Genomic DNA, 11296 nt, shown 5'->3' with positions numbered 1-11296 from the left:
ACCACAAAACCAAAAAAAAAAAAAAAAAAAAAAAAGAATATCAGATAACAGGTTACCTCACACAAGTAAATCATGAATAACCACTTTAAAGTGTTAATAAGAAACAAATAAACCCTGATAGAAGGAACTGGAGTAGAAAGATCTTACTCCCAAGGAACATCACCAACAAGCATCCAATCGCCATCCTTATCCTCATAAGTGAGGACATATTCAGATCCATGAAGCAAATCCTTCAATTTGCTCTCACTTAAAATCTCTTTTCCATGAGCTCCATATTGACCTGACAGAGTAGGAATATAGAAGTAACTCTAAACATAGAGGCAGTTTAAAACAGACTATAATTTTCAGGCCAATTTCCAAATTCTAACAAATAAACTCAACTAAAAGTTAGAAAATAGCTCACCAATGGTAAAGCAGCTGAACATCTTTTCAAGAGCAGAAGAGAGTTCCTGGTATGCAGAGTACATTCTCAGGTCCACTTTCCTCAGATAAGGAGCACCATCCATGCTGACCTTAATAAAAAGGGCACCAGGTCCTGCTTTTCCATCAACTTCTTCAGTGTTCTTTGAGGCAGAAGCTAATGTATTCTTCCTGTAAGATCTAATTGGTGGCCAACCTACGACCTGAGCCCTGCTAATAAAGGAACATCAGAACGAGCTATTCATACAATGAGGATTCAGGAGATAAATATCTAGGTTGCAAGTTATCTGAACTCACTTTGTTGCAGGGGCACCGCCTCCAACTCGGTTCGGAATGTCCTCATCAGTGGCTCGAGGCCTCTCTTGCATTGTGTTTTGGGTTACAACCTCTTTCATTTTAGCCTGTTGCGTGCCTAGGCTCTCATTCATAGAGCCTGTTTTGACACCTGAATTGGAGAGAAACTTTCCCTGTAGATAATTCAGATAGCTGCAGTTAGACCTTGAACAGAAAGTGTGATACCATTGAGTGAAGAACATAATTCACCTCTGAGAACCCATCCATAGCATCAGAAAACCCTCTTTTATTCCCAGTAACCACTGTCTTCTGTGATAGAGTAAAGTTACTCTCCTTGGCAGGGTGCAGTGGGAACAGTAGCTTCTCATCAAGCTTTGTGCTAGGCTCGGAATCCCTCTGTGGAGATTGTGATCCAGGAAGTCCAAGTCTCAGCTCAGTTGCCCTCAAATTCAGTCCACGGCCACTATTGTTTTCTGATGTGGTAGAAATAGTGGAGCTATCCACTGATGAACAGTCAGACAATCCCATATAGTTCCACTCTTTGAGCTCTGGTCCATTCTGGCATACACTATCTAAGGAGATTGGAGAAGCCATGAGCGTAACATTGCTTTGGCCATCCTCCTCCCCAACACCAAGCAGTGGTGGAGACATCGGCTTCTTAAGTTATCCTTCAATTCCTTTCAGTAAAACTGACCATTTCAGATGAGTTTTATTAGATTTTCTCAACCTTCTATGTGAATGTTCCAGAGAATCAATAAAAGATGGGAGGAAAAAAATCTCAAGAAAAAAGTCTTCAATTTGAACACTACATTTTCCCACTAGCAAAAAAGTAAGTAAAAAAGAAAAAAAAAATAGTACCATCAAGTAAATTCATTACACTCCGGTAAAGAATAACCAAAAAAAATCCGAGGCCAAGAGCTATTTAACCTAAACAATACTCAACTATTTTGCAGAAACACATAAATAAACAGGTAGTAGATTCTACTCTCGTACTCTGAGGACCAATATATCAGATAAAAAACGGTAATTTTTTTCCTAGCAAGATAACATTAATTAACATCAAATAATGTGTGGAAAAATGCTATGCTGCTCACAGAAATGAAAAAATTACATCAAACGAAAAGAAAACTTACAAAACGAAGAATAGATCTATGCAATTGAATCAAACCAAAGGAAAATCTGCAAAAGAAGCAAATATAACTCCAAACGAAGAACTACGAAGAAAATATGCACACAAAATGGCCGCTCAAAAAGACAGGAGAGTAGAAAAATTAGCAGAAAAATTTAAAAAGCTTAATAATGAGCTACAATGGAGTGGCTGAAGCAGAGAGCTACTAGTCATACCTGCAAAAGAAGCTTCTGGATCGATTTCCGGTGGTAGAACAAGAAGAAGAAGATGATGATGATGAGAGTACAGTAGTGAGAATTTCGCTATGCAGAAACAGGGAGAGAGCAGAGAAAGGAGAGAGAAACTAGGGACCCTCCATTTGGCAGAAAGTTACAAAAGCTTTTTTGCTGTCCCGATGTGAAACTCAATGCTTATTAAAAAAAACCACCCTCGCCTCCCCGCCCTCTCAAGTCTCAACCTTCAAGAATGTATGGACTTACTCCGGAATATTAGCATACTTGTTCGTGGTCTGACTTAATGTCACGTTTAATAGGACGTGTGGTTTGAATTAAACTCTGTTACATTATAGTACTGGAGCTCAAACTTATGACTTTTTGTAGTCACTGTGTATCACTAGACCATAAGATTATTGAATAATTATTTCATTGAATATATTAGAACTTTCTTTACTTTTGTTAATACTTTTATTAAATTATTAAATTTTTATTTATATTCATATTTTTGGAGTAGTATTTAATAGTATATTTAGTATAATTTTAAGTATATAAATTATATTAAGTTAATAATCCATAAAAGCTGAATTGTATATAATATGGATTTAGTAGTTAATTTTAAAAATATAAGGGGCTGAAGTGTCATTGCAAAAGATTTCAGGGATTCACTTGAAATTATCTTAAAAATAAACATTGGGAATTTTTCTCTATCTCTATCTTACTTGGTAGTAAATTTTAATGTTTCTTGTTGAGGTGAATACTATGCAAAAAAGAGAGTGAATCAGAATGTCCATTTCATTGCTTTTGAAAGGTCAAAATTTCAAACTATAAAAGGCTAGACATGAATGTTACACTTTAGTTTGCAGTACAAGTGAAAACAATATGTTATAAATTCAATATTACAATCAAACTCCAAAAATTAGCTAACAAACATCTAATTTTGACTATTTTATGCAAATGATTTGTTTTTTAATTTTTATAAAAGTTGGAAAAAAATCAAATTATATTATAAAAAACAGTGGTCATGTTATACCCACATGACTGACAACCAAAAGTGACATATTACCATCCAAATGGTTATCAGACTCATGCTACCCCAACGATAACCCATTAGCTCTCAATGCTATCAATCAGTATAAAAAATAACTTTTTTCAATAAATATTTGATCGAACATTTAGGTTCTCGATTAATTTTAAATTCCCCATTTCCCTTATATTGATAGGAATCCCATTAAGTTTGCATGCTAAGTTTAGTGGTACTAGTCAACATTGAGCCTCATATACAACCCAATGTATCCCCTTTTTATAGTGCTTGTAGTCAACATTGATCCTCATCTTCATGCTAAGCATATTTAGTTTTATTCCTCAACCATTATCTTTTTCCCCCAATTACATTACATACAGAACTATACAGCTTTTTATGTATTTATTTAATGAACAAATAAAATTAGATTATTTAAGAACAAAATAATAATAATTAGTTAGACAGGAAGTCACCCTCATAACTTAAATTATGAGTCCAAAATTGATGATTTCCCAATAAATGGATCAAAACAAAAAGAAAATGAAAGGGGAGAAGGCAATTGACCTGACCAAAAGTACATTACACACATGTGATGAAGATAGATCCATGAGAGATCAAGAATGGACAGGACATAACCTCCCTTCCACTTGTCAGCTTCATGTTTTTAGATCTATGTGTAATTATAGTTGTAATTAGGCCACACCATATATTATGACCTTCCTTTACGTTTTCATTTTCCATTAAATTACCAACAATAAGCCATGACAAATTCTTTAAGATAAATTTACGAGCACACAACTCAAACCAGTACAATCATGTATAGTGTATCTGATACTAGTAATGTCAATGTCGCTCAGTATCATAGCGTCCTCCCCTCTCCCTACTCCACACCCCCTGACTCACCCATACATATGGGATTGGTTCATTAGAGAATAGGCGTTCAGTTACAAACAAAAGAATTACACAGCACAATACTATAAAGTATATGATAATATGTAAAAGTAAAATTCAAAAAGGGTATCAAATTTAAAAATGTGATACACAAAATTACAAAGTGAATATGTTATTCAATTAGACCCAAAAGCATGAGGGGTAGAAATTGAAAAGCATAGGTTGAGATTGTAGAAGCATGTGGGGTGCGTAATACATGGGAGGTTAGCCATGTTTGGTGCAAGGCTATGAACAATTAGCCAAGGAAGTAACCATCAAAGCAATCATGATAGGTAGAGAAAAACAGATATTGCTTGCCCAATTCTAACAATTTTAGTTTAAAGACTCCACTCATTCCCCCCCCATTCGGTATATACACAGATTATAACTTAAGTGATTAATCGATCTATAATATTTTTTTATAATTAGTAATCGCAAGTTACATAATTTGAATTTTAATATACAAACATTTGAAGGCATGTGAAATGACACATCCTAAACGTGATTCAGTATTAAGTTTGAGGTTTTTTTCTTTCTTTTTGGAGAATTCTTAAGTTTGAGGTTGAAACTTAATTTTATGTGTGTATATATATATATATATTCCTTTTTTTTAATTGAAAAGATTATTTTTCTTGCCCCATGTTACATGCAAATTTTAAGTAATTTTCTGTCACGAATACCCCTCCACTCACATGCATTGTACAAATGGACCCTACATAAATTGCTGCCAGATGCGGTTTGGCCCACCAAAGTTATTCCCAACTCTCAAGGGTAGAAATGGAATACAACCATTTTTAAAAATATTTTCCAATCACAAAACACAAACAATTAATTTTAAATGCATGAGAAAAATCATCACTTATTTTGTATTTAATCAATATTTTCCATCCTCATTGTATTTTTCATAATTTAATTTAACATTTATTGCATGATCAAAACATTTTAAGATTGTTTCAAAAATATAACCGTAATATATAGAGTAGAAAATGTAAAATTAATACTCCTTAACAAATAAAATATAGCTATGGGATTATGCGATTGTCTAATACACTTCTCAATCTTATATAGCTATGGGATTATGCGATTGTCTAATACACTTCTCAATCTTAATAAAGTGTGTTAGTACGCTTCGCAATATGCTTGGACCTTAAGAGTGACGGAATGATCGACTTGCGAAGGTATTTTCGACAGTAAAAGTGCCTTAGGGAAGTTGATGTTCTATCCCGACATTAATAGACCGGCCCTAATCTGAACAAGATGTGTAAGTCATTCAAAAGTCATACAAGTGCCTAATTGCATCGTCAAATATACAATGACAGCGGGTGCCAGCGATATGATTGACATGTACGCGAGGAATACGTGGAGGCCATATCGATATACCAACATGTGTCCTAAAATTTTCTATAAAAGGCTTATTTAATGCGTCATTAAGGGGAGAAGGGTATCGACGTACTATAAGGTCCATATCACATTGACGATTATTTGTTGGGACTTAGAAAAATTCACATTAGCAATTACAATATATATACATATTAAACAAAGTTAATTAGATACATACATATGTATGTAAATTGCGTATATAATGTATCGTGCGTGCATGGTCCGTGTGCTAGCTTATGCGTACATCGTGCATGTGTTATCTAAAAAATTGAAGAGAATAAAATTTTGAAGAAAAAAAAAAAAGAAGAAGAAGAAGGAGAAAAAAAAATCCTTTTTACATAAGTTTACAATTTTAAAATTTAACATAAATATCTTTTTTAAAAAATTCAATGGAACCAAATAAAGCACATAAATGAATCTTCTATGCTAGAACAATTGTTAAAACGATACTGTACTCAAATAAAAGTGTCATGTTTAATTTTTTTCATAAATTTTATTAATAAAAAGTATGAAAAATTACTTAATTTATGTCTTTCTTATATAAGCATAACTAGATAAAATTTGTAACATTAGACGTAAAAATATTGTATTCTCAAATAATGAGATAATAAAAAAATAGAATTATTTGTAAAATTTATATTAGGATAAATAGACAAACATAGTATGGAGTTTTTTTTAGTAGCAAATAAAAGTTTGTAGTCATTATTAAAAATATACACGAAATAAATTTTTATTCATGTGTAATAACACATTAACCTGTAAATCAAATATGAGAGATAATTTACACTTTTAACTGTTATGTATAAATTGATAAGAGGGGTTAGCCTTTACCATTAACAATTTATTTGCAGGATAAAGATTTTTGGAGTTGGACACCAACAAGAAACGATTCAGCCCTTATGAGAAGTCTTACTCGTATTAGGGACTTGTTGGTCCGGAAGTGTGGCGGACAGTCANTCTTAAGTTTGAGGTTGAAACTTAATTTTATGTGTGTATATATATATATATATTCCTTTTTTTTAATTGAAAAGATTATTTTTCTTGCCCCATGTTACATGCAAATTTTAAGTAATTTTCTGTCACGAATACCCCTCCACTCACATGCATTGTACAAATGGACCCTACATAAATTGCTGCCAGATGCGGTTTGGCCCACCAAAGTTATTCCCAACTCTCAAGGGTAGAAATGGAATACAACCATTTTTAAAAATATTTTCCAATCACAAAACACAAACAATTAATTTTAAATGCATGAGAAAAATCATCACTTATTTTGTATTTAATCAATATTTTCCATCCTCATTGTATTTTTCATAATTTAATTTAACATTTATTGCATGATCAAAACATTTTAAGATTGTTTCAAAAATATAACCGTAATATATAGAGTAGAAAATGTAAAATTAATACTCCTTAACAAATAAAATATAGCTATGGGATTATGCGATTGTCTAATACACTTCTCAATCTTATATAGCTATGGGATTATGCGATTGTCTAATACACTTCTCAATCTTAATAAAGTGTGTTAGTACGCTTCGCAATATGCTTGGACCTTAAGAGTGACGGAATGATCGACTTGCGAAGGTATTTTCGACAGTAAAAGTGCCTTAGGGAAGTTGATGTTCTATCCCGACATTAATAGACCGGCCCTAATCTGAACAAGATGTGTAAGTCATTCAAAAGTCATACAAGTGCCTAATTGCATCGTCAAATATACAATGACAGCGGGTGCCAGCGATATGATTGACATGTACGCGAGGAATACGTGGAGGCCATATCGATATACCAACATGTGTCCTAAAATTTTCTATAAAAGGCTTATTTAATGCGTCATTAAGGGGAGAAGGGTATCGACGTACTATAAGGTCCATATCACATTGACGATTATTTGTTGGGACTTAGAAAAATTCACATTAGCAATTACAATATATATACATATTAAACAAAGTTAATTAGATACATACATATGTATGTAAATTGCGTATATAATGTATCGTGCGTGCATGGTCCGTGTGCTAGCTTATGCGTACATCGTGCATGTGTTATCTAAAAAATTGAAGAGAATAAAATTTTGAAGAAAAAAAAAAAAGAAGAAGAAGAAGGAGAAAAAAAAATCCTTTTTACATAAGTTTACAATTTTAAAATTTAACATAAATATCTTTTTTAAAAAATTCAATGGAACCAAATAAAGCACATAAATGAATCTTCTATGCTAGAACAATTGTTAAAACGATACTGTACTCAAATAAAAGTGTCATGTTTAATTTTTTTCATAAATTTTATTAATAAAAAGTATGAAAAATTACTTAATTTATGTCTTTCTTATATAAGCATAACTAGATAAAATTTGTAACATTAGACGTAAAAATATTGTATTCTCAAATAATGAGATAATAAAAAAATAGAATTATTTGTAAAATTTATATTAGGATAAATAGACAAACATAGTATGGAGTTTTTTTTAGTAGCAAATAAAAGTTTGTAGTCATTATTAAAAATATACACGAAATAAATTTTTATTCATGTGTAATAACACATTAACCTGTAAATCAAATATGAGAGATAATTTACACTTTTAACTGTTATGTATAAATTGATAAGAGGGGTTAGCCTTTACCATTAACAATTTATTTGCAGGATAAAGATTTTTGGAGTTGGACACCAACAAGAAACGATTCAGCCCTTATGAGAAGTCTTACTCGTATTAGGGACTTGTTGGTCCGGNCCACAAATCTATCAAAATGTTTTCACACTTTGGAGGGAAAATGATTTTGCTTTATTATAGATAGGATTTACAAATTTCTTTAAGAGAAAAACTGATTCATTAGATAGAAGCCTCCGAAGAGATAATGTCAAACAAACGTTTACAAATTATTTTTAATTTATATTTTTCTTTATTCATGATGTATCGATTTTTCTATTATTTTGATCTTTATTATTTGTACTATTTTTCTTATTGAATATTTATTTAATCGTGTAGTACGCAGTATTTGACTAGTAATTTAAATCTCACAAAATAAAATTTTTAATGAAAATGATGAGTAAAATAATGAAGGGGAAGGGGGAGAGAGAGAGAGTGAGATAAGACTTCCAAATCCCTCTGCAAAATTGTAGGACAAAAGAGAGAAGAAGACAACTTGGCTTTGTCTTAGGAATCGTCTTCCAACTAAAGACAACCTCAAATTCTTGGATATTGAGGATAAATGTACCTTATGTGGGAAGGAACCGGAGAATGTTAACCACCTCTTCTTCTCTTGTGATTTCTCAAAACAGGTTTGGGAAGAGGTTAGAGCAAGACTTGGGATCACTAGAAAGACATGCTCAATCAAAGGGGCTATCAAGTGGGCATATAGAGATGCACGTGGATCTCGAATGCATTCAAAAATTGGTCTATTGGCTATTTTATGCTCCGTTTATTATATTTGGCAAGCCAGGAATGCAATGATTTTTGAGGGAAGCCAAGCTGTGGTGACAAAAACCATATCCATTATTCTTCTTCAGGTGTTCAAGATTTTTCATAATCTTGCTCCATGATCCTGAGATCACTCTTGAATGTTTCTGTTAGCAGAAGGGATCTTGGGGTGATATTTTTCTGCCAGTATTGTATTGTATCTCTTGTTTGTGGTCTTTGTGTTTTGAAAATTCCTATTTGGATGGGAGCAGATTTGTATTTTAGGCTCCTTTGCCTAAGTAGTTGCTTTTCAGNTTATATTTGGCAAGCCAGGAATGCAATGATTTTTGAGGGAAGCCAAGCTGTGGTGACAAAAACCATATCCATTATTCTTCTTCAGGTGTTCAAGATTTTTCATAATCTTGCTCCATGATCCTGAGATCACTCTTGAATGTTTCTGTTAGCATAAGGGATCTTGGGGTGATGTTTTTCTGCCAGTATTGTATTGTATCTCTTGTTTGTGGTCTTTGTGTTTTGAAAATCCCTATTTGGATGGGAGCAGATTTGTATTTTAGGCTCCTTTGCCTAAGTAGTTGCTTTTCAGATTTACTCAAGGGTTGTATTCAGATTACAACCATCATTGTTTTTTACTAGGGTATGCCCTAGTGTAGTTTGTACATTCTTGTTTCNATCTTGCTCCATGATCCTGAGATCACTCTTGAATGTTTCTGTTAGCAGAAGGGATCTTGGGGTGATATTTTTCTGCCAGTATTGTATTGTATCTCTTGTTTGTGGTCTTTGTGTTTTGAAAATTCCTATTTGGATGGGAGCAGATTTGTATTTTAGGCTCCTTTGCCTAAGTAGTTGCTTTTCAGTTTTACTCAAGGGTTGTATTCAGATTACAACCATCATTGTTTTTTACTAGGGTATGCCCTAGTGTAGTTTGTACATTCTTGTTTCTTTTTTGGAATATATTTTCTCATTTACCCAAAAAAAAAAAAAAATTTATATTAAAAAAAACTCTTGACCCTATAGTTTTCATATATATATATATATATATATATATATATATAGAGAGAGAGAGAGAGAGAGAGAGAGAGAGGGAGAGAGAATAAAGGAGGTTGGAGGGTTGAGTGAAGGTTACGCAGGGAAGCAATTAGTTTGGGAGGGCAGGGGGTAATTAAGGAATGAGGGGACAAAGAGAAAACAGAAAGGGGGGCCATATGATGCTGTTGGGGGACAAAAAAGCGGCTTTTCAAATTGCGTTGCCGGGTTGCGACTGCGACATATAACCTCCTTCACTGCCCCCGGTTACGATATGCCTCCCTCCTTCCACGCGCGCTTGCTTCTCAAATCCCCCATCCAATGCTCACCGTTTCCTTACAACTTACCCACGCTCCCTTAAGCGTGTGCTCACTCCTTTCTACTTCTATCCGCATAGATATTCATGACGGGAGACTTTTACATTATTTCTTGTATTTATTTGTTTTTTTTTAATATATATATATATATACCAAATTTTTATAGGTAGCATCAAATATTAGAAGAAGATATTGTTAATACATTGTGGATTGATAGTATTACTGTTACTTTCCAAATAGACCCTAAGCGTATTTGTAAAATTCTTGTAGTATTGGTTTTATTGGGAGAAAAAAAATGTAAAAAGTGTGTAAAGAGTAAAAATAAATATTTGTATAAACAAGTTATCGGAAAAATATTAGATTATAAGATATTTGGCACAATATAACTGAGTCAAAGGTACTTTATCTCCTAGATATTGAACTATAGTCAAACATGAAAGCTATGTAAACTTGTAAAGTATAAAATATCAAATATAAAAGTATGAAAAAAGGTAAAATCATGAAATTTTGTTCACTAGAGATTTTAATAAGATGCATGTAGTTATATTTACAGGGCGTTTGGTTGGGAGGAGGGAATTAGGGAGGAAAAGAATTGTAATTCGGTGGAATTGCAATTCAATGAATAAAGTAGGAATTGCAATTACAGTGTTTGGTATGCAGGAATAGGAGTACAAGGAATTGAAAGGTAAGAAACGACAAAATGACTAAAATGCCCTTGTGTTATAGTAGATGTTGTAGTTATAGTAATAGTAGAATAATAATAATAATAATAATAATAATAATAATAATTCTTTAAATAATAATAATAATAATAATTCTTTAAATAATAATAATAATAATTCTTTAAATAATAATAATAATAATAATAATAATTCTTTCAAATTTATTAAAAAAAACAAAGGGTATGTGAGGAGGGCAAAATTGTCTTTACACCAACAAAATTGCCCCTCCTCTCCATTGAATTGCAATTCATCATTTGGAGGGAATTGCAATTCCGCGGAATTGCAATTCCCTCCAACCAAACAATGTAGTTTGTGAATTCAATAAATCTTATTTTGTTGATAAGTTATCGATAGACGTCCGTGCGATGATGCAATGTCAATGTGACTTTTTTTTTTTTTTTAAAGTTATAATAACATTTTCGTCATTTTA

General features: G+C 32.5%; 1 protein-coding gene across 3 annotated transcripts in view; it reads right to left on the bottom strand.

The window, feature by feature from the left end:
• LOC116022545 (auxin-responsive protein IAA8-like) overlaps positions 1 to 2254 on the bottom strand; it is a 5615-nt gene extending 3361 nt beyond the window's left edge. The window contains exons 1-6 of one of the 3 annotated variants that reach the window (XM_031263303.1): positions 2059 to 2254; positions 1848 to 1893; positions 964 to 1403; positions 718 to 887; positions 404 to 630; positions 148 to 280 (exon numbers count right to left, since the gene is read on the bottom strand). In XM_031263303.1, coding sequence (XP_031119163.1) covers positions 148 to 280; positions 404 to 630; positions 718 to 887; positions 964 to 1365 — 932 coding nt within the window. In that variant the 5' untranslated portion in view covers positions 1366 to 1403; positions 1848 to 1893; positions 2059 to 2254. The remainder of the gene's footprint in view (positions 1 to 147; positions 281 to 403; positions 631 to 717; positions 888 to 963; positions 1404 to 1847; positions 1894 to 2058) is intronic. The other 2 variants (XM_031263311.1, XM_031263295.1) reach the window with 2 other exon arrangements.
• Positions 2255 to 11296: the final 9042 nt, after the last annotated feature.

The sequence above is a fragment of the Ipomoea triloba genome, chromosome 1 (genome assembly GCF_003576645.1).
Source record: "Ipomoea triloba cultivar NCNSP0323 chromosome 1, ASM357664v1".
Classification (NCBI taxonomy): domain Eukaryota; kingdom Viridiplantae; phylum Streptophyta; class Magnoliopsida; order Solanales; family Convolvulaceae; genus Ipomoea; species Ipomoea triloba.
Note: the sequence above shows the minus strand (reverse complement) of the source record. Positions and strands in the feature narration are given on the sequence as shown.